The 25237-nt window shown below is 34.8% G+C and overlaps 1 protein-coding gene across 1 annotated transcript; it reads right to left on the reverse strand.

Annotated features, from left to right (window-relative positions):
* Positions 1–10968: 10968 nt before the first annotated feature.
* Positions 10969–24543, reverse strand: LOC133323575 (uncharacterized; the record flags this gene model as incomplete). Its single annotated transcript, XM_061532488.1, has 6 exons — positions 10969–11097; positions 18871–18928; positions 19302–19474; positions 22411–22664; positions 22716–22772; positions 23614–24543. Coding segments are annotated over 6 exons (1601 nt in total), but the record flags the coding sequence as incomplete, so codon positions are not given.
* Positions 24544–25237: the final 694 nt, after the last annotated feature.

Below are 25237 nucleotides of genomic sequence, written 5' to 3' on the forward strand. Positions count from 1 at the left end.
CACCAAATTTTAAAAAGCTGTGTCATAATATACACAATTGTTTTTGTACTTGAAATTGAAAAACGGTCAGAATGACCGCCTTCGGCAATCTAGTGTTAAAATTGGTGCAGATGCAGCCATAGCTTCCATATGTATTTCGAACGGGTGTCAGATTGAAATTCAATTTTTAAACAATGCATTCGGTATAAATTTGTCTCTTGGTATGCAGACGACTCTAAATCACCCAAATGAAATTAAAATTATCATAGGTTGCAGAAAGTCATGAGTATGTTCCTTCGAAGGAACATTGGCATACAATTGTAAGGATACATATGTACAATATATCCAAAGTGGTGAAGGGTATCATATAGTCGGCCCAGTCCGACGTTACTACTTTCCTTACTGGTTTACTTTTCGAGAAATGATTTTGGATAATCCGAAACACTAACAGGAAGGTGATATTAGCATTAAATATCTGTTGGCAGGTACCGGAAGAAGTTGCCCTATATACCCCATCGTCGAACTTAATATAGGTTTGATACAAGTATTACGATAAGTATAAATTAAATCGGATATTCCATTCGCTTGTTATTGGACACTTTGTTGGTGTACCTGAAGTAGTAGACCGATGAGTACTAACTTGATCTAGGCTTGTTAGAAAACTTATGACGTCCAAAGTTTGGACGAACTTTGGATATTCCGTTCGCTTCATATGAAATTTACAAATTTTTCAATATGTTTACCTTTTGTAGGGGAGGTACTTGAAGTGAAGACACGGGTACCATCTTGAGACGTAATTTCGAGTTGGTAAAAATACTACCATATGCAGACTTTGGATTAAATCGAACATTCAATTGACACAATGTTGTCACTTTGTGGGGAAGGTACCAGTCGCATATTCGGACCTTTAATATTCCTTTCGCTACATATGATGTTTATAAGTTTTCAAAATATTGACCCTTTGTGGGGTAGGTACTAAAAGGAGTGAATCGACAAATACCACCCTCCAATATTATACACGGTTTGTTTAAATATTGGGTTGTGCAAAGATTGTTTGGGGGAGGTGGACTAATATGCCCCAGCTGAGGCAGTTGAAAAACGTCCTCAAACTACCGGCATTTGGCGATTATAGAGAGCTTACCCAAACTTATGTCAATATTGATAGTTTTTGATAGCACGATTACTGCAGCTAATTGGGTGAAAATGAGCTCATACTCGTCAAAATACCGAATTTTGGGAGGTACCATTATATGGTGGCTACCTCACAAATTGGACCGATGTATCTTATTTTTAATAAGAAACATCCTACGAGTTGTAGCAATATGTGTGCGAAATTTAAAAACTGTCTCTAAATATTGAGAGCTCTATCGGGATTTCAACAGACGGACATGACTAAATCGCCATATCAAATTAATCTGATCAAGAATATGGGGTCTCGGCAATATTTCGAAATGTTGTTAACAGAATGAATCCACCTTATGGTGGAGAGTATAAAAACTGTGCATTACATAATGGCTAATATGATTTTTGAAAGATATTATGAAAACTATTTCCCAATTTATTTCAGTGACCTAATAATTTCAATTTAGATGGACAAATTTAATTTTAGCTTGAAATCAGACAATCACCAAAAACCTGAACAATCTAGTCACGTCCAGCCAGGTTGGTAACCCAACTTCACCCCCTTTTCATTGGACTTGGCCCTAATAACTCTTTCCTCTCCCAAAAACTGAAGACGCAGATGAAATAAAATAGTTTTCTTACAATTTAGGAAATACAACAACAATCCAAACAAATGCGCATTCTAGAAGTGTTTAAAGGATTAAATAAAACAAGTGAAAAAGCGTTAAGTTCGGCAGGGCCGAACTTTGGATACCCTACACCATAGATATACTGATAGGTACTAGAAATGAAAATATAGGAAACATATCAAAAAGTGGACCGATACCGATATTTCTAAAAACGAATTATGTATAATTATACCCTCAGCCTTATGGCTTATGAGGATGTATACACTTTAACACGATGAAAATGTGCCTCATCGAAATATTGGTTCTAGACCCCATGTTTATTGGACCAAATCCGTTTCAGAAAATTTAGATTTCATCCCAAATTTGCAAACTTTATTATTGTTTCTTCCAAACTTAGTTCAAATGGAACCTCCACACAGGGGCTATGTCTAAATGCGGCTATAGTTCATTATCGAACCTTACGTTCTAATTTTGTATCTCGCTATCCTCCACAGGTGAAATGATTACAACGGAGTCTTAGAACCAAACCCAAAACGCGGATCAAATCAAATATCTATTTTAATATAAACAAGTGAAAAAGCGTTAAGTTCGGCCGGCCGAACTTTGGATACCCTCCACCATAGTTATACTGAGTGATACATGCAATGAAAATATATGGAACATACCAAAAAGTGGGCATATACCGATAATTCTACAAACCGATTTATGTAAACCATTATGTACACCAAATACAAACTTCAGCTATTTTTAATGGGGATTTTTCCTAAAATCTGTAAGATCTAAAAAGTGGACTGATACTGATAATGCATGGTAGAGTATAAAATCCTCAAACTACTGTAATTTAGATTACAAAGTTATAAATTTTTAACACAATATTTTAATTGTTTATCTCAATTCTTTCCTTCAGGAGGTATCACTATATTGAGGAAATGCCTAAATGTCTGCCGATATATTTCATTATAGTCATGTTTGAGTTTTTATCACAATATCTTTAGAAGGCGGAATGTTTACACCAGATGACTAATTAGTCTTTGTAGGGTAAAAATTGACTATTTCCCGTAACGACTACCCAACCGCAACACACGGAACAAATCAGATAACCATTTTAATATAAAAAAGGGGGTTATATGGGGACTACCCCTAAAAGGGGGTGAATATTAATAATTTTTGGGGGGAAGATTTGTTACCATATACGACTAAAAAATACCAAATTTCATCGAATTCGGTTGAAAAACGCGCTCAAGAACCTCAAAATATCGAAAATTGGGGGTACCCTTATATGGAGGCTACCCGAAAAAATTGACCTATATCTATAATTTTTAGTATAGAGATTTGCTACCCAATAAGAACTCAAATTACTAAATTACAGCCAATTCGGTGAAAAAATCCGGTCAAAACCCTCCAAAAACTGGAAATTGGGAGGTACCCTTATATGGGGGCTACAAGAAAAAGTGGACCTATATTTATAATTTTTAGTGGGGAAATTTGGTACTCAATAAGAACCCCATGTACCAAATTTCAGCGAATTCAGTTGAAATTCGCGCCCAAGAACCCTAAATTACCGAAAATTGGGGGCACCCTTATATGGGGGCTACCCGAAAAAATTGACCTATATTTATAATTTTTAGTATAGAGATTTGCTACCCAATAAGAACTCAAAGTACCGAAATTCAGCGAATTCGGTCGAAAAATGAGATCAAACCCCCCAAAATACCGCAAAATTGGGGGTACCCTTACATGGGGGCTATCCGAAAATATGGACCCATATTTATAATTTTTATTGGAGAGATTTGCTACCCAATAAGAACTCAATGTACCAATTTCAGCGAATTCAGTTGAAAAACGCGCTCAAGAACCTCAAAATACCGAAAATTGGGGGGTACCCTTATATGGGAGCTATGTCTAAACGTGGACCGATAAAGCCCATCTTCGAACTTGACCTGCCTGCAGACAAAAGACAACTCTGTGCAAAATATTGGCGATCTATCTCAATTCGTTTAGACGCTAGAGTGATTACAACAGACAGACGGACAGACAGACGGACGGACATGGCTATATCGTCATAGAATTTTACGCTGATCAAGAATATATATACTTTATAGGGTCAGAAATGATTATTTCGATGTGTTACAAACGGAAAAGCAAAACTAATATACCCTCCATACTATGGTGGAGGGTATAAAAAGGGGGTTATATTGGGACTACCCCAAAATGGGGGCGAATATTAATAATTTTTGGTAGGGAGATTTGTTACCATATACGACTACAAAATACCAAATTGCAGCGAATTCGGTTGAAAAACGCGCTCAAGAATCCCAAAATACCGAAAATTGGGGGTACCCTTATATGGGGGCTATCCGAAAATATGGACCTATATTCATAATTTTTTGTGGAGATATTTTGTACCTATAAGGAACTCAAAATACTAAATTACAGCTAATTCAGCGGAAAAATACGAGCAAAACCCCCAAAATACTGCGGATTAGGGGGTACCGTTATATGGGGGCTACCAGAAAAAGTGGACCTATATTTATAATTTTTTGTGGTGATATTAAGTACCCAATAAGAACCCAATGTAGCAAATTTCAGCGAATTCGGAAACACGCTCAAGAACCCCAAAATACCGAAAATTTGGGGGTACCCTTATATGGGAGCTATGCCTAAACGTGGACCGATAAAGCCCATCTTTGAATTTGACCTGATTGCAGACAAAAGACGACTCTATGCAAAATTTTGGCGATATATCTCCATTCGTTTAGACGCTAGAGTGATTACAACAGACAGACGGACGGACGGACAGACGGACATGGCTATATCGTCTTAGAATTTTACACTGATCAAGAATATATATACTTTATAGGGTCGGAAATGATTATTTCGATGTGTTACAAACGGAAAAACAAAACTAATATACCCTCCATACTATGGTGGAGGGTAAAAAAAGGGGGTTATATGGGGACTACCCGGGGTGTATATTAAAAATTTTTTGTAGGGAAATTTGTTACCATATACGACTACAAAATACCAAATTTCAGGGAATTTGGTTGAAAAACGTGCTCAAGAACCTCAAAATAGCGAAAATTGGGGGTACCCTTATATGGGGGCTACCGGAAAAAGTGGACCTATATTTATAATTTTTAGTGGGGAAATTTGGTACCCAATAAGAACCCAATGTACCAAATTTCAGCGAATTCGGTTGAAAACCGCGCTCAAGAACCCTAAAATACCGAAAATTGGGGGGTACCCTTATATGGGGGCTACCCGAAAAAATTGACCTATATTTATAATTTTTAGTATAGAGATTTGCTACCCAATAAAAACTCAAAGTACCAAATTTCAGCGAAATTGGTTGAAAACCGCGCTCAAGAACCCCAAAATACCTCAAAATTTGGGGTACCCTTATATGGGGGCTATCCGAAAATATGGACCCATATTTATAATTTTCAGTGGAAAGATTTGCTACCCAATAAGAACTCAATATACCAAATTTGAGCGAATTAAGTTGAAAACCCCACTCAAGAACCCCAAAATACCGAAAATTGGGGGGTACCCTTATATAAGAGCAATGCCTAAACATGGACCGATAAAGCCCATATTCGAACTTGAACTGCCTGCAGACAAAAAACGACGCTATGCAAAATTTTGGTGATCTATCTCAATTCGTTTAAACGCTAGAGTGATTACAACAGACCGACAGACAGACGGACATGGCTATATCGTCATAGAATTTTACGCTGATCAAGAATATATATACTTTTTAGGGTCGGAAATGATTATATCGAAGAGTTACAAACGGAAAAACAAAATTAATATACCCTCCATACTATGGTGGAGGGTATAAAAAGCTGGACTAAGTGTAGCATCTTAAGGGACAAAATTAACAATGCGATCTATATATGAATCAGCGTAATGCGCAGGAAATCGGACAAACAGTTGTATGCTATATCTTAATTTTATACATGCCATTTTTGCCTCAATTTGGTACGCGGTGCAAAATTTCGTCTCAAACGAACAAACATTGGACTTTTGTGTACCAATTGCCTGAAATCGGTCGAAGCTACATAGGGAGCTGTGTCTAAATCTGATCCGACATAAACGAAACATGGTATTTTTTGATTCTTGTAATAAAGATTCTACAGAATAATTTAAAGAGATATTTCCGTCGATTTAGCATTTATTTAGAGACGTCAAATTTGGTTCATATTAAATAGAAGATAGTGGCATTAAATCTATGCACAGAAAATCGTTCGTTGAGGGATAACACAAAAATGTGCATATATTATAGATTAATAATAAAAATAAAGTTTTAATGATATCTCTTAAAATATACGAAAACATTTATTTATTTATTTTATTTTATTTTTGTTAATTCGTTTTTTCAAAATATCTAAACAAGGAATACATTTCAATTTGCCCACATACAAATTTCTATGGAATTATATTGAAAATAATTTACCAATTTAAATAATAAACTTTTTTCAAATACATTCCTGTGAAATATAAAAATAAATTTCACTGTTACTAGAGTTGCATATTTCAATCGAATTTTACAATACATCAAAATATCTATGTAGTACTCATATGTATATTTATTACAGTCCAAATATTTTTCATAATAAATATTTCCTCCATTTAGTCGTTAGACCGATTTATATTTTTACATTTTAGGAATTCACAGAAACAAAAGCCTTTGTTTTATAGAATTCCATAAAATGTATGTATGTACGTACACATTTTTATATATTTTCTATTAGGGCCTAAACGCATCATTGTTCGACAATGAACAATGATGGCGAGGTAATTTCAGGTCATTCTCATACATAGATAAATAATTCCAAAGGAATCATAAATTTGTTCATGATATTAAATGGCAAATTGTTGTGTGTTGCATTTTGTGGCAGAGGTTTACGAATAACAGAAATCTATATCTATCTATATAAATAAAAATGAATTGCTGTTCGTTAGTCTCGCTAAAACTCGAGAACGGCTGAACGGATTTTTGTTATCTTAGTCTTGAAGTGTTCGTGGAAGGTTTAAAGGGTGAGAAAAGATCGAATAAATGCCGGGAAATCTCTAAAAAGATGACTTTTATATTTCCCATACAAATGTTTTCTAAATAAAATGTAGATTCATACATTCAATTTGCTTTTGTTGTCAGAATTTTTTTTTAAGTTTAATAAATTTTAAATTTTGTCACAAATTAAGTTTCTGGAAGGATTAAGTTTCGATTACCGATACGTGCGCGAGAACTTTCTTTACTTATGTGATCCTTTGAGATAGTGACCCTGTGATAGTTACACTATTGTTCGGCATTAATAACGTTAAGATGCTGAGAAGAAGACGACCTGACTTAGGTCGTCCATAGAATGCAAGTACATTTTGGGACTAATGCAAGGATGAAAAATCAAAAGAGATTCTGAATCGAGTTCGTGTCCATTCAGGGTATTCTGATTCTAAGATCCATGCTCTTGATTAATTTGTTTGAAAATAATAATAATAGGAAGAAGTTGTTCCTTAAAGTTCCTGAAATTTTGCTATGCCACGAAAAATATCAAATCAGGCGGTTATATGCCTAATCGTTGTTCAGTATCTTTGAACTTATAAACACCTCGCATATATCCGACACTAAAAATGTTTATCACAGTGCAATATACGAGATATCTTCTTTGCAAAAATGTATCATTAAGCTCAGCTGGAAAGAGAACAACAAACCAAAAAAACAGCAATTTTATAAAAATTTGCGATGATGACGTAGCGACTTGAAGGTTATACGAAAACCTCCGTCCGATGTTACCCATTCGTATTGAAAATGGTAACTACCGATAACACTCAAGTTGGAAAACGGGAGTAAGAAATTCAACATACCGAAAACTGAACTGGAATTAATTATGGCGTTTTTTAAAGTTAAGCTATAGTGCAGAATTGCTGGAATGATGTTTTTTATTCACAGGAATTCGTTATGCCTAATTATAGCCAACTCTATTAGGAAATTCGGTCAATGTCTTTATAATACTTTATAATAAATGGGGTATTATGCTATATAGAAGATATATCAAAACTCGGACCTAAGTAGATACTTAGTCGCAAAAATGTGTCTCCCCCCAATATCCCGGAATGAACTATTTTAACTACAAAAATGGGAATGGAGACATATTAATTATTGGTAGGAAGATTCTACACAACATGAGAAATTAGGGGGATACCATTATATGGGTGCAACCGACAAACTTTGACCAATATTGATAATTCTTTGTAAGGAGATTTTGGACTCACCAAATAAAACAACTAATTAAGGTTGAAAAACGTGCCCAAATCCCCAAAGCATTCTATAATGTGGAGTTCCATTATGTGGATTTCGGAAGCTTGGGTAAATTTTGTTAGGAACATTTTCTACTCAACGATCATCCAAAATGTAAAATTACAGCCAAATACCGAATATTATAGGGTTATCTGGATACTTGGGCCAATATTGATTAATTCTGTTGAAACTCGCACTTAAGATCTTCAAATATCCAAATGTTTAGGGCTACCATTATATGGGCGGTACACCGAAACATGGGCCAATATTGATAATATTTGGTACGGACACTTTCTGCGCAATTTCAATGTATGTGCAAATTTCAGAGCACTATCGTAAAGATAATTTAATATTGGGCTATCGTTATGTGAATTATACATCAACAATATTGCTATGCAAGACAACGTTTGCCGGGCCGGCAATGTTGAAATGTTCGTGGAGCTCCAGGGAAGGTTTAAAAGGTGAGAAAAAGTCAAAAACCGCGAAAATTTTGCAAAAAGTATTTTGCAATATATTGGCATTTTCACGAATTTAGTATCGAGCTATTTGAATTGCACCACGTCGTAGTTGTTATTTTTGAGATATTTTTGGCGAAAATCGGTAGCGTATCATTCCTTTAAGCCTACATTTGTCAGGTTGGAAAACGGGAATAAGAACTTCAACATACCGAAAATTGAACGGGAAATAATTATGACGTATTTCTAAAACGTTAACCTAAAGTCCATAATTTCTGGGATGCTGTTTTTTATTCACAGGAATCCGGTCAATGTCTTTATGGAACCGAAACCTGTATTTATATGCTATATCAAAACTTGGTCCTAAATAGATAATTTTTCACCCCCAATATCCCGAAATGACATATTTTATTATATTTAGACATACAATGGGAATGGGGATTGATTAATTGTTGGTATGAAGATTTGACACCACATGAGAAAATGAGGGGGATACCATTATATGGGTGCTACCCGGAAACTTGGATAAATATTGATAATTTTTTGTAAGTAGATTTTGTACTCACTGATCATCTAAAATATAAAATTACAGCCTATTTTGTTCTAACACGTGACTAAACCCCTCAAAATACAGAAGAGTGAACTGATATTGACAATTTTAGTAGGATTTATGCTACCAAATAAAACAACCAATTACAGCTGATTAGGTTGAAAAACATGTCCAAATCCTCAAAGGATCGTATAATGTGGAGTGCCATTATATGGAGGCATTTCGGAAGCTTTGTTAGGAACATTTTCTACTCGATGATCATCCAAAATATAAAATTACAGCCAAATACTGATATAATATTGATAATTTTAAGTAGAGAGATTTTTTGCTCAAGAACTTTCCCTTATATTAAATTAAAAGCAATGCTGTTGAAAACCGTGCCAAGATCTTCAAAATATCGAATGTTTAGGGCTACCATTATATAGGCGGTACCCCGAAACATATGCCAATATTGATAATATTTGGTACGGACACTTTCTGCTTAATTACAACCAATTCTGTTGATAAAATCGTTACAATTTCTCATATTGAAGGTACCGTTATATGGGGATACCCTAAATAGTGAACTAATATTGAACATTTTCAATACCAAATATCGTAGGAGTAGTAGCAAAGTATGTGCAAATTTCAGAGCACTATCTTAAATCGTGGAGTGAAGCTTAATATTGGGCTATCTTGAATTATATTTGTGAATTATACATCATCAATACTGCTATGCAAGACAACGTTTGCCGGGCCCGCTAGTTTTTTATAAAAATAAAATTATTCTGGATTTTAGTTTTGACCATAAACGGTTCATACGACATTAATGTGCTGAATTTGGCATTGAATGGCATCATATTTTTCATTAAATAATGAATTTATTTTATTATTAATCGAATTTATTAATTCCATACATCAATAATTTTTCCTCCAGTTATTTGGGGTTCATTTCTTTACCGCCTTTTGGTTATAGCCCATGCATTATTATACAATAAAATTATCTTTAAAGTACCGCCCTATTTACGGCATTTTAAAGTTTTTAGAAGTGTTATTCCCTTCAAATGGAAGTAATCTGAAATTCCGTATTCCAACCTTTTGAAAAAATTGTGAATTCACATAACATGGCGGAGTGCATAGAAAGCCACCCCGTTTTTACATGTTTGAATATCAATTGGATGTCCACACAATTTAGTCTGCAGGGTTGGAGTTATCCATTTTGTCCCTCATATATCCAGTGTATCATCATTGGATTTAAAACCCAATAGGAGTCTACAGCTATTCTGCTTTGGTATTACTTACACACGTTTCTAATGAAATGTTAATACTTTATAAATAGTCAAAAACTTCGTAATTATTAAGTATAATATACTTACCTTTATTGATCGCCACTTCAGTATATGCAATTAAAAATTCAATCATCATTGTATACAAGTATTTTTCATATTTTCTTGTTTTTTATTCCAATTTATTAGTAATAATACTTTTATGAATTTCTTTATTTGTCTCTTAGTTTACGTCCTTCTTTTCTGTTGTTGCTGTTGTTTTTTTCCATAATAATGTAATAATATATATATGCACTAATGTCTGTATATAATAATCATAATAATAGTAATAATATTATATATAATTAATTACATTTATTGTATTGCAAATTGGTTTTTTGTTTTCGGTTTTTTCGCCTTAAACTTATATGAAAAATATATTCATAATATTATCTCAGAAACTTATTAAGATATTCATTATTAAGATATTCATTGTTTTTATTGTTAATCAGCTTATGTTTTGTTTTTTTTTTCATGACTATACTTTAGTTATGTAGCAAAAATGTGTTTGTGTGTGTATGTTTGGATATTTTTCCTAGTTTATTGTATCGTTTCACAAAAAGGAAAATCAGACTAAAAGAAAATTAAATCCCTGTTACAAATTACAAAAAAAAAGAAAACGTTTTCTGCTTTAATTCCCATAATCACCGATAAATGTATCGATTATATAACGTTTCACTTCATTTATGGATATTCGTTTGTCTGAACATTGCCGACGTCCTTGCAGTCGTGGTAATATCAATAGTTGTTGTAGTTCACCCTGCAAGAAAAGAGAAAAGCAATACAAAGAGTCGGTTTAATTAACAAAACATAATGTTGTTAATTTACTACAACATACAAATTAAATTTATACAATTAATTAAGTTATATAAATTAATTAAGTTAAGTTATATAAATTAATTAAGTTAATTAAGTTATATACCATATGCTATTACATGTATAAATATAAGTTGATGGATGAAATTTACATGCAGATAACTATTTTAACATAATCCAGTAAGGAAAGTAGTAAAGTCGGACGGGGCCGACTGGTACTAGAAATGAAAATATAGGGAACATAAAAAAAGTTGACCTAAAACGACATTTCAAAAAACGGATTATGTAAACCATAATACAAATTTTAGAAAATAGATAACTATTTTAACATAAACCAGTAAGGAAAGTAGTAAAATCGGACGATGAAATTTACATGCAGATAACTATTTTAACATAATCCAGTAAGGAAAGTAGTAAAGTCGGACGGGGCCGACTGGTACTAGAAATGAAAATATAGGGAACATACCAAAAAGTTGACCTAAAACGACATTTCAAAAAACGGATTATGTAAACCATAATACAAATTTTAGAAAATAGATAACTATTTTAACATAAACCAGTAAGGAAAGTAGTAAAATCGGACGGGGCCGACTATATGATACCCTTCACCACTATGGGTATATTAAACAGGACTATCGGGCGGAAATATATTTGGAAGCTCTATCCAAATATTAAGCGATTTCAAACAAACTTGTCACAGGTTAGGTTACACTAATTTCAGAACGTTTTGTTCCTATCAGCCTATTGATTCCTTGTTGCGTCAATTGCTTAAACTCAATCTATATTAAAAGGGAACTATATCTAAATGAGGACCAATTTTCTCGAAACTTGGCTGACATCACTCTAGGCTCAATTCAGTACGTTATGCCAAATCTCGTGCAAATCGAAGGATATATAGGGACTTTGGTGCACCATTTACATAAAATCGGACGAAACTGTATATGGGAGCTATATCTAAATCTTGACCGATTTTCACGAAACTTGGCAGACATCATTCTTGACCTAAATGATTAGGCTGTACTAAATTTCGTGCAAATCGAAAGATATATAGGGACCGAAACTTGGCAGACATCATTCTAGGCTCAATTCAGTACGTTATGCCAAATTTCGTGCAAAACGAAAGATATAAAGGGACTTTTGTGCACCATTTACATGAAATCGGACGAAACTATATATGGGAGCTATATCTAAATCTGGACCGATTTTCACGAAACTTGGCAGACATCATTCTAGGCTCAATTCAGTACGTTATGCCAAATTTCGTGCAAAACGAAAGATATAAAGGGACTTTTGTGCACCATTTACATGAAATCGGACGAAACTATATATGGGAGCTATATCTAAATCTGGACCGATTTTCACGAAACTTGGCAGACATCATTCTTGACCTAAATGATTAGGCTGTACTAAATTTCGTGCAAATCGAAAGATATATAGGGACCGTTTGCATGAAATCTGTTAAATATATATATGGGAGCTATATCTAAATCTGAACCGATTTTTCCCAATTTCAATAGGGTTCGTCCTTGGGCCGAATAAGTGACTTGTGCCAAATTTCATCCAAATCGGATCATAAATGTGACCTGTACTTTGTTTACAATTTAACATCTACAGACGGACAGACGGACGGACATGCATAAATCGACTCAGAAGGTGATTCTATGCATATTCTCAAAAGGAACCATGTGTCTATCTCGTTTCCTTTTGCATGTTACAAACATATGCACAAAGACATAATACCCTGTACCACAGTGTGGTGAAGGGTATAAAAAAGGGGATTATAATGGGACTACCCCCAAAAGGAGGCGAATATTAACATTTTTTGGTAGGCATATTTGTTACCATATACGACTACAAAATACCAATTTGCAGCAAATTCGGTTGAAAAACGCGCCCAAGATCCCAAAAATATCGAAAATTGGGGGTACCCTTATATGGGGGGCTATCCGAAGAAATGGACCTATATTCAAAATTTTCTGTGGAGAGATGTGGAACCTATTAAGAACCCAATGTACCAAATTTCAGCGTATTCGGTTGAAAAACGCGCTCAAGAACCCCAAAATACCGAAAATTTGGGGTACCCTTATATGGGGGATATCCGAAAAAATGACCAATATTTATAATTTTATTTGGAGAGATTTGGTACCTATTAAGAACTCGATATTCTAAATTACAACCAATCCGGTGAAAAAATACGATCAAAACCCCCAAAATACTGAAAATTAGGAGGTACCGTTATATGGTGTCTACCAGAAAAAGTGGACCTATATTTATAATTTTTTGTAGGGACATTTAGTACCCAATAAGAACCCAATGTAGCAAATTCAGTTGAAAAACGTGCTCACGAACCCCAAAATACCGAAATTTGGGGGTACCCTTATATGGGGGATATCCAAAAAATTAACCTATATTTATAATTTTATGTGGAGAGATTTGGTACCTATTAAGAACTCGAAATACTAAATTACAGCCAATTCGGTGGAAAAATACGATCAAAACCCCCAAAATACTGAAAATTAGGAGCTACCGTTATATGGGGGCTACAGGAAAAAGTGGACCTATATTTATTTATTTTTGGCAGGGACATTAAGTACCCAATAAGAACTCAATGTACCAAATTTCAGCGTATTTGATTGAAAAACGCGCTCAAGAACCCCAAAATACCGAAAATTGGGAGGTACTGTTATATGGGAGCTATGCCCAAACGTGGACCGATATATCCCATCTTCGAACTTGACCTGCCTGCAGACAAAAGACAACCCTATGCAAAATTTCAGCACCCTATCTCAATTCCTTCAGAAGATAGCGTGATTACAACAGACGGACGGACATTGCTTTCATATTCATAGAGTAGGAAGATTTATGTTTTAACATATTTCCCATATAAAGATTCAGCCTTTAAAGGTATATTAGGCTTCTTAAGACTTAACAAGTGAAAAAGCGTTAAGTTCGGCCGGGCCGAACTTTGGATACCCTCCACCATAGACATTTTGACTGGTACTAGAAATGAAAATATAGGGAACATACCAAAAAGTTGACCTAAAACGGCATTTCAAAAAACGGATTATGTAAACCATAATACAAAATTTAGAAATTAGATAACTATTTTAACATAATCCAGTAAGGAAAGTAGTAAAGTCGGACGGGGCCGACTGGTACTAGAAATGAAAATATAGGGAACATACCAAAAAGTTGACCTAAAACGACATTTCAAAAAACGGATTATGTAAACCATAATACAAATTTTAGAAAATAGATAACTATTTTAACATAAACCAGTAAGGAAAGTAGTAAAATCGGACGGGGCCGACTATATGATACCCTTCACCACTATGGGTATATTAAACAGGACTATCGGGCGGAAATATATTTGGAAGCTCTATCCAAATATTAAGCGATTTCAAACAAACTTGTCACAGGTTAGGTTACACTAATTTCAGAACGTTTTGTTCCTATCAGCCTATTGATTCCTTGTTGCGTCAATTGCTTAAACTCAATCTATATTAAAAGGGAACTATATCTAAATGAGGACCAATTTTCTCGAAACTTGGCTGACATCACTCTAGGCTCAATTCAGTACGTTATGCCAAATCTCGTGCAAATCGAAGGATATATAGGGACTTTGGTGCACCATTTACATAAAATCGGACGAAACTGTATATGGGAGCTATATCTAAATCTTGACCGATTTTCACGAAACTTGGCAGACATCATTCTAGACCTAAATGATTAGGCTGTACCAAATTTCGTGCAAAACGAAAGATATATAGGGACTTTGGGGCACCATTTACATGAAATCGGACGAAACTATATATGGGAGCTATATCTAAATCTGGAAACTTGGCAGACACCTAGGCTCAATACGAAACTTGGCAGACATCATTCTAGGCTCAATTCAGTACGTTATGCCAAATTTCGTGCAAAACGAAAGATATAAAGGGACTTTTGTGCACCATTTACATGAAATCGGACGAAACTATATATGGGAGCTATATCTAAATCTGGACCGATTTTCACGAAACTTGGCAGACATCATTCTTGACCTAAATGATTAGGCTGTACTAAATTTCGTGCAAATCGAAAGATATATAGGGACCGTTTGCATGAAATCTGTTAAATATATATATGGGAGCTATATCTAAATCTGAACCGATTTTTCCCAATTTCAATAGGGTTCGTCCTTGGGCCGAATAAGTGACTTGTGCCAAATTTCATCCAAATCGGATCATAAATGTGACCTGTACTTTGTTTACAATTTAACATCTACAGACGGACAGACGGACGGACATGCATAAATCGACTCAGAAGGTGATTCTATGCATATTCTCAAAAGGAACCATGTGTCTATCTCGTTTCCTTTTGCATGTTACAAACATATGCACAAAGACATAATACCCTGTACCACAGTGTGGTGAAGGGTATAAAAAAGGGGGTTATAATGGGACTACCCCCAAAAGGAGGCGAATATTACCATTTTTTGGTAGGCATATTTGTTACCATATACGACTACAAAATACCAACTTGCAGCAAATTCGGTTGAAAAACGCGCCCAAGATCCCAAAAATATCGAAAATTGGGGGTACCCTTATATGGGGGGCTATCCGAAGAAATGGACCTATATTCAAAATTTTCTGTGGAGAGATGTGGAACCTATTAAGAACCCAATGTACCAAATTTCAGCGTATTCGGTTGAAAAACGCGCTCAAGAACCCCAAAATACCGAAAATTTGGGGTACCCTTATATGGGGGATATCCGAAAAAATGACCAATATTTATAATTTTATTTGGAGAGATTTGGTACCTATTAAGAACTCGATATTCTAAATTACAACCAATCCGGTGAAAAAATACGATCAAAACCCCCAAAATACTGAAAATTAGGAGGTACCGTTATATGGGGTCTACCAGAAAAAGTGGACCTATATTTATAATTTTTTGTAGGGACATTTAGTACCCAATAAGAACCCAATGTAGCAAATTCAGTTGAAAAACGTGCTCAAGAACCCCAAAATACCGAAATTTGGGGGTACCCTTATATGGGGAATATCCAAAAAATTAACCTATATTTATAATTTTATGTGGAGAGATTTGGTACCTATTAAGAACTCGAAATACTAAATTACAGCCAATTCGGTGGAAAAATACGATCAAAACCCCCAAAATACTGAAAATTAGGAGCTACCGTTATATGGGGGCTACAGGAAAAAGTGGACCTATATTTATTTATTTTTGGCAGGGACATTAAGTACCCAATAAGAACTCAATGTACCAAATTTCAGCGTATTTGATTGAAAAACGCGCTCAAGAACCCCAAAATACCGAAAATTGGGAGGTACTGTTATATGGGAGCTATGCCCAAACGTGGACCGATATATCCCATCTTCGAACTTGACCTGCCTGCAGACAAAAGACAACCCTATGCAAAATTTCAGCACCCTATCTCAATTCCTTCAGAAGATAGCGTGATTACAACAGACGGACGGACATGGCTAGATCGTCTTAGAATTTTACCCTGATCAAGAATATATATACTTTATAGGGTCGGAAATGAATATTTCGATGAGTTACAAACGGAATGACAAAATTAATATACCCTCCATACTATGGTGGAGGGTATAAAAATACTTGTCCACAGAATAATAATATGGATCCATGTTTTAACGTATCTACCATTTTGTTCCGCCACATTTTGTTTTGATATTAATTTTGACCAAATTAAGTGCCAACCTCACTGTGGAGGGCATAAGAAGTTTGACACTGGGTTTCTTATTAACTATGAATGATCAATACCAAACGTATAACTCTTGAAAATCATTAAATTTTATTGAATGAACAGAACGCCGATTTTTTGATGAATGAGCTCTTGGAAAGTTGACCGAAAGCCAGACCCATGGTTATTTTCCAGAACATACATAGAATCACTTTCTGAGTCGATTTATGCTTGTCCGTCTGTCCGTACGTGTATATTTGTGAGCATTGTAAAGGTCGCATTTATGATCCGATTTGGACGAAATTTGACATTGGTCACTTATTTAGCCCAAGGACGAACCCTATTGGAATTGGAAACCAGTAAGGAAAGTAGTAAAGTCGGATGGGGCCGACTATATGATACCCTTCACCACTATGGATATATTAAAAAAAAGATGCATCCTAACAGAAGGGCAATTAACATGAAATAGGATGAACTAAAATATGTGACCTTTATCTAAATGTGAACCGACTTATATCAATCCATAAACATGTCATTCCTTTGTAACAATGGGACAAAATTATGTAAATCGATTTAAAGAAAAATATTTGGAGCCCAATTAACATGAAGTCGGTCGGAAATATATATGGGCTACATCAGTACTTCTACAAGCAATTACGTCATTCTGTTCTGAAAAACATGAAGAGTTTGATGCACCATTTACTTAAAATCGGATGAAAATAGATATGGAAGCTATATCCAAATATGAACGGATTTCAACGAAATTTGTCACAGGTTAGGTTAGACTAATTTATGCACGTTTTGTTCCTAATGGACATATATTGGGTCCTTGGGTCCTACTTAAAATCAGACGAAACTATATGGGAGCTATATCTACATCTGGACGGATTCCAACAAAACATGACATACTACTTTAAGTACGTTCTATAAAATTTTGTGTCAACCGGCCTAAGTTTGAGTCTTTCGTGCACAATTTATTTAAAATCGGAAGAAAATATATATTGGAGCTTTATCTAAATCCGGACTGATTTTAACAAAACTTTGCACAAGCAATTGGCCTAACGTTGGGCCTTAAAATCTGACAATTTTTAGGAAATTTTACACACATCATTCTAGACTCAATTCAGTACGCTATTTCAAATTTCGAGCAAACATTAAATTCAATCGGTCGAAAATATATGGGAGCTATATCTAAATCTTAACAGATTTTAACGAAACTTAAAGCACATCATTCTAGACTCAATTCGGTACGCTATGCCAAATTTTATGCAAATCGAAAGATATATAGGGACTTTGGTACACCATATACATTAAATCGGTCGAACATATATATGTGAGCTATATCTAAATCTGAATAGATTTTCAATAAATTTTACGCACATCATTCTAGACCTTATTCATTACGCTATGCCAAATTTCGTGCAAATCGAAAGATATATAGGGACTTTGGTACACCATTTACCTTAAATCGGACAAAGATATATATGGGAGCTATATCTAAATCTGAACCGATTTTCAGGAAACATAACACACATCATTCTAGACCCTATACATTATGCTGTGTCAAATTTCGTGCAAATCGACTTTTGTACACCATTTACCTTAAATCGGACGAAAATATATATGGGAGCTATATCTAAATCTGAACCGATTTTTCCCAATTTCAATAGGGTTCGTCCTTGGACCAATTAAGTGACCTGTGCCAAATTTCATCCAAATCGGATAAAAAATGCGACCTGTACTTTGTTAACAAAAATACATGGACGGATAGACGGACGAACAGACGGACATGCATAAATCGACTCAGAAAGTGATTCTATGCATATTCTCAAAAGGACACATGGTCTATCTCGATTATTTTTGCCTGTTACTAATATATGCACAAAGACATAATACCCTGTACCACAGTGTGGTGATTCCTCAAAAGAAACTAAGGGCTTATATCGTTTTCTTTTGCATTTGCAAAACATATGCGCGGGCAGGGACGTACGCAGGGGGGAGCCCGACAAAACTGTTCGACCAGGAACAATCGATGTAAATCGTTATGAAATCACCATTTTTTATGCTGTTAGAAACAAAGAAACGAACAAAAACAGACAAATATGAAAATTCGTAATAAAATTAATTTATTTTGTGTTTTTGTTGTTGTTGTTGTTCTCATAAAATAAAATGTAATAACATTTGAACATTGAATGGAGAACGCAAAACAACAGAAACAAAAACAAAAAACCTCAACTATGGCCAATAAAAATGTAAATTTCAATAACTCAGCCAAGGGCCAAAGGCATTTAATGTAGAATATTACAAACACACACACGCACATACAGGATGTTCAAAAATACATTTATGGGAAAACGATACTCTCAAACACACACGCACACACATACATGCAATACTCTTGTATTCACACAGGTTTTCACCACAAAGTTTTTACGCACCTTATGGCCACTTGATGCCACCGATAGTCGTATAAATTAAATTGAATGGGCAGCATTTCGGTGGTTTTATCTCTTTCCAAATACAGGTGTAAACCATCTCGATATGTTTCCAAGTACAGATTGTGTGTACCATTGCGAATTGAGAATATTGTCGCCGAGTTATAACTGTCATTCTGCCAATGAGGTTAAGTTTTCACATTTACAAGAGTTAAATGGCCGTTAAAGAGGAGCCAAGTTTCAGATCACAGCAAAGGGAATGAACATAAAAGAAATATAGTGATAAAATTGAATTAAGACATAATACGTAAATAAAAGGGAATATATAATAATATAAAATATTTTAAGGGACATATATGGAAGGTGTAGATTCAGTAAAATAAAGTTAGTAGTATATAATATAAGAGTCTTTAACGTTTTATAGATGTCAATTTTGGGGACGTAATAGTGTGAAAAACATATATGCAGAATTATTTCAATAAGGGGTTCATCCATGGACTATGTCACCATATCAACCTGGGTTTAATTTGCATTCCTGGGAAGCAGGAAAGTTTCAATATTTGTTTATATTTGACATAGTCCAAATATAACTAGTAAGGAAAGTAGTTAATATTTTTCAAATTAATAAATTTCATTTGACGCGAACGGAATATTAAAATTTTATTCACACTATGCACGTGGTAATATTTTACCAATATTAGATCAAGTCCGAAGTTGGGACATATGGGTCCTTTCCTTCTGGTACCTGCCCCGAAAAGTGTAAATATTTTCAATATTTATAAATCAAATAATAAGCGAATTGGCACTTAAGGAGTTTGGTGCACCATTTACAAAAAATTGGACGAAAAATAAATAGGAGATATATCAAAATTTGAATTGATTTTAACGAAATTTGCTGAGATGGGTTTATACTAACTTCAGTACGTTTTGCAAAATTTTGTGTCAATCGGCCTTCACGTCAATCTGACAAACATGAGGAGTTTGATGCCCAATTTACTTAAAATCGGGCGTAAATATGTATGGAAGCTATATCAAAATATATCAAAAAATATGCGACCTGTACTTTATTTACAATTTAACACCAACAGACGGACGGACGGACATGCATAAATCGACTCAAAAAGTGATTCTATGCATATTCTCAAAAGGAAATATGGGTCTATCTCGTTTCCTTTTGCCTGTTACAAACATATGCACAAAGACATAATACCATGTACCGCCGTGTGGTGAGGGGTATACAAATTATAAAGCTAATAAAAACCAGTGAGCGGAGTAGTATAATCGAACTGGGCCCACCAGATGCCACCCTACAAAACATCGACTGAGCACTTAGTTTCTGCGGATCTATATTCCGAGCATGGGTGGGGTGAACTTTCTGACCGATTTAAGGTCAAAGTAATTTCAAGAAATTACCTTTGAAATTTAAAAATTCCATTTGTTTTTCGTATATTTCCATTTAAAATTCTTAGAGTTTCATTTGAAATTCAAAGAAATCCATTTAAAAGTCAATGAATTCAATTTGAAATTCATTTCACTTGTAATTCATAAAAGTTCAGTTGCAGTTCGTAACAATTCATTTAAAATTTTTAGAATTTAAAATTAAATGTTATGAATTACTAATGAAATGTTATGTATTTCAAATGAAGTGTTATGAAATTCAAATGGAATTCTTTGAGTTTCAAATGGAATTTTATGAATCCATCCTTTAAATTTCAAATGGAATTCTACGAATTTCGAAAGGTATTCTATGAATTACAAATGAAATTCTTGAATTACAACTTATATGTTACGAATTGTAAATAGAATTCTCCAATTGTAAGTTACATGTTGTGAATTACAAATGCAATTCTCGAATTAAATTTGATATGTTTTGAATAAGATGTGAAAATGTGTAGAAATCCAGCGAAAAATAAAGTTTTCGATCCATTTCATCCCTTAAATATTTTCTGATCATCATACAGAATCGCATACGAAATCCCATCCGCGCTGTGGTGTGGTAATGTTATTGCTAAACTATATCAGAATAAGTAGATCCATGTCAATATTTACGTATAACTCCCACATCTGAACACTTACACCAATGTACTTTGTATCAATGTAAAGGTCAACCATTCCTCTTGGTTTTACCATCAAATTCTTGGGTCTATGTCCTTCAGGAGTAAATGTATACGCCAATCTTCATCAAAATCAAATCCAAATCATCAAAACAGCCATCCTTATTTCAAGCCAGACCCCCTTCTATAGAGTGACTAGAAAAACAGACAAAAATAAAGTTTTTTGTTCATTATATCTTTGCCCAGAACCCATCATATATGCAAAAACTGTGGCTTGTTTTGTGTTTGCAAAATATATTGGACAGACGGACGGACATAAATGTTTTATTCGGCTCAGCTAGTCGAGATATAACGATCGGTATACAGAAAGATGGATCTAGGACAAATATTTCGAGGGGCCACACAAAGCTATAATAGGGTATTAATACTCCACCTCAACACTAGATAGTAATTCCGCAGACGTCTTGCCAACTTCAGCGTCTGTTTCAAAGGTGTAGATTTGTCTGCAACACTGAATGACACTGTTTTACTTGGTTCTATATAAATGTAGGACCCGGCTGAACTTTACAATGGTTTTACTTGATTCTATCAATATTAGATCAATATCGGTCTGATCAATTTTTTTTCGTTTCAGTCGTCGTAGGAGACTTCGAATGTTGCTATGAAGGCGAACCACTAGGTCATCTTCCCCGTAGCAACCTTCCTAAAATATTAAGCTTTTGAAACAGACGCTGAATATTCCTAAGACTTGTCAATATGTCGAACTTTTGCCTTCCCACTATCTCTCTAGGCTACTCGGAAAATTTGAGACTGAAGGCTGAACTGTTTTATTCAACAAAGATTTCTACGCTGCTGGTTTACTGTGTTCATATAGTGCTGATGGCGGTTATTCCAAAATCTTCCTTTTCGTCCGATTTTAGGTTGTCTCAATAAGACTAAAAACAGATTTTACATTTAAAGAAGAGTCCGTGTCCGAGTTCATATGCTGTGGTAATTGAGTTTATATGGACTTATTGCCTTTACATAAGCACCTTTACACATCTCTTATTTCTACTTACCTTCGCTCGCAGTGTCAGCATAATGGTAAAATTTAAAAAGTTGTGCCATGTTTTAACAAAGCCAGTATTTTTCGGTATTGGTGTTATGGTGTTTGTATTTTCTGTAAAACCATTCCAGGCACTCAAATCATTTGCCTGTGTGGATGGAACAGATCCGACATTAAAATTAGTTGCTGTTGCGGTAGTGACTGAAGAAGTGACCGTCCATGCCGCTCCCGACGATGATGATGATGATGAAGAAGAAGATACAGCTGCTGATGGCGCAGTATTAAAATCGTTATTTAATGCTTATGTTGATGTCGCACTTGTTTTCTCGTTGCTGGGATATTTTCGATAAAACTTCAATAAATCATTGATATCATCTATAAATGAGGCGAAAAAAACAAAACATGTGAAATATTATTGGTGTTATTGTTATGGTCTGACAATATTTGTATACAATAATAAATCATGACTATTGCTTAAGCAAAAAAAGGAAACGTAAAAATTTTAGAGAAAACAATAAACAATTTACAACAGATTTTCAGGGTTATGAACTGGGCCTTATAAAATCTAAGTGAGAAATGCCAAAAGGCTAAATACAAAAAAATAAATAATAAACAAAATATAAAGAAATGTTAGTTGAGTTTGGGGAAATCTATGATACCACACTGAAGGGTCACTTCCACAATGTTGATGCCCATTAAAAATATTCAGAATCGACCGAGTACTTTAGAACGGGACAATGTCATTATGAGTTGTCTGCTAGTAGGTTTTTTATGCTCTATGAAAAAATTGGAACCTCAACACGCCAATAATTAAGCGGGACATTCAGATATGGTCTTACAAGGGAAATGACACAATTATGATACTCCCCAATCCTTGCTATTGAAAATTTAAAATTGTTATCTGTGAATTTTTTTTTACTTTTGTCTATTATGGACAAACTAAATATTTGAAATCTCTCAATATTTACTTGTTGCCCACTTAGAGCTATCGATTCTCTCATTTTTATATATATATTTTTTTACATTTTCAAACGGTGATAGGTATTGACACTCATGTTGGATATATCTATATTCAAGGCCACCAAAATGTCATTTTATTCAATCTAATAGAATTAAAGCATTCCAAAAACCATAAATCATAAATTATTCTGACTTATCAACGACAATCAAATATACACAAAGGCAAAACGTTAATAAATTCAATTGTTTCACTTACCACTACATTCAAAATTATTGCACGTTCTCTGTTCGATATTGTAGCCTTCGCAGAACATTGTGCTCACAATTTTTGCTGATTTATGACGTTTATGCTTCGAACGCTGTCCTTTTTTGTACATTTTCAAGTCTCGTTTATCCTCCGACAACTGGGGACCATTAAATGGACTTTCATTGTAAATTCGTTCGCTGTAGACATCGTTGAAATCACCCTCAAATATGCGCATAATTTCGGGTTGTTCAGTTGTTGTCGTTGCTGTTCTTGTTTTAAGTTTATTTTTTGCCCTTCGTGATTGTGTTTTTTCACCTAGTGACGCTGATGGTGCTGTCACAAAGTGCAACATATTGTTGTCCACTTCGTATACATCCGTTTGGGTCATCACTTCAACGCCATCCAACGCCTCATCGGCGGTCTCTGCTCTATTCCGTTGCCTGGCAACATCCTGTGATAGTTGAGCTCTTCTACGATGCTTTTTATTTCTAACATCCGGTTTTTCATAACGTTCATTTATAAATCCAAAGGCAACAGCTTGACCACCACCGCCGCTAGCAACAGCATTCAGCATCGAACGTTCGCCATCGTCATCATCATCGGCACTGTCATAGTTGTCAATAGCTTTGAGCTGTTCAATGATTTCATCGTCATCATCATCCTCAAATATCATTCTGTCAATATCGTCGTATTGTTTTTCCTCCTCGGCATCTCCCGTAACCTCATCGTCCATCAGTTCATTATCGTCATCGTACTGTTCCACTTGCTCTTCCACCTCCAACTCTTCTTCCTCAGCTTCAATTTCTTCTTCCTCGATTTCATTGAAATTCATTTTCATATCGACCATGGGATTATCGAGAAGGCAACGTCGGAAGCGCTGCTGCACGCCCTTGCCACAAGCCACACTGCAAACGGTGAAATCGCTCCAATCATCCCAACCTGAAAGAATACAAAACAGATACAGACAAACAAAGAATATCAGTGGTGGGTGGCGGTGATGGTGAAAACGAATTAATTTATTTTTCCATAAGCTATGTGGGTATACCAGCCGGATGTGGTTGTTGTAGTTGTTGTTGTTGCTGTAACTACATTAATTACACGAAAATGCTGTTAGTGGAATGAATGGATGAATATTTGCACATTGAAGCTAAGTGTATTGTAAACCATTATCAATTAAGTATCTGGCGAACACCTGTGGATGGTAGAGGACCATAACATGAATTTAAACAGCTGATGATTACACATCGAGATTGTAGTGGGAGAGAGAGACATAGAGAAGGAGGGGTGCTATTTCCCACCCCCCTAAATGAAATATTATTAAATTAGCTAAGAAAGGAAGAAATATAGTCGCCACTAATAGAGGTAATCATATAACGAGCGTATGTATGCTTTTCTGCACAAAAGAGATAATTAGCGGATTCTAAAGAACACTCACTTCAATGATATTATTGTAATTTTACATTTTGTCTTCTCATTATTTTCTAATCTAAAATAACTAAAAGAGGGACATTTTAGTTTTAGCCTCCATGAAAAGACACCCCTGAATCTTCGAACTTGAAATATCCGTTCCAAACATTACTCTGTGTGGCAAAATCGAGCTCATTATCTGAGGTTGTGAAATTCCTTGTGGAGA

This window comes from Musca vetustissima, unplaced genomic scaffold (genome assembly GCF_032173495.1).
Source record: "Musca vetustissima isolate MV318-11 ecotype Yass unplaced genomic scaffold, APGP_CSIRO_Mvet_v1 utg5260, whole genome shotgun sequence".
In the NCBI taxonomy this organism is placed as follows: Eukaryota; Metazoa; Arthropoda; class Insecta; order Diptera; family Muscidae; genus Musca; species Musca vetustissima.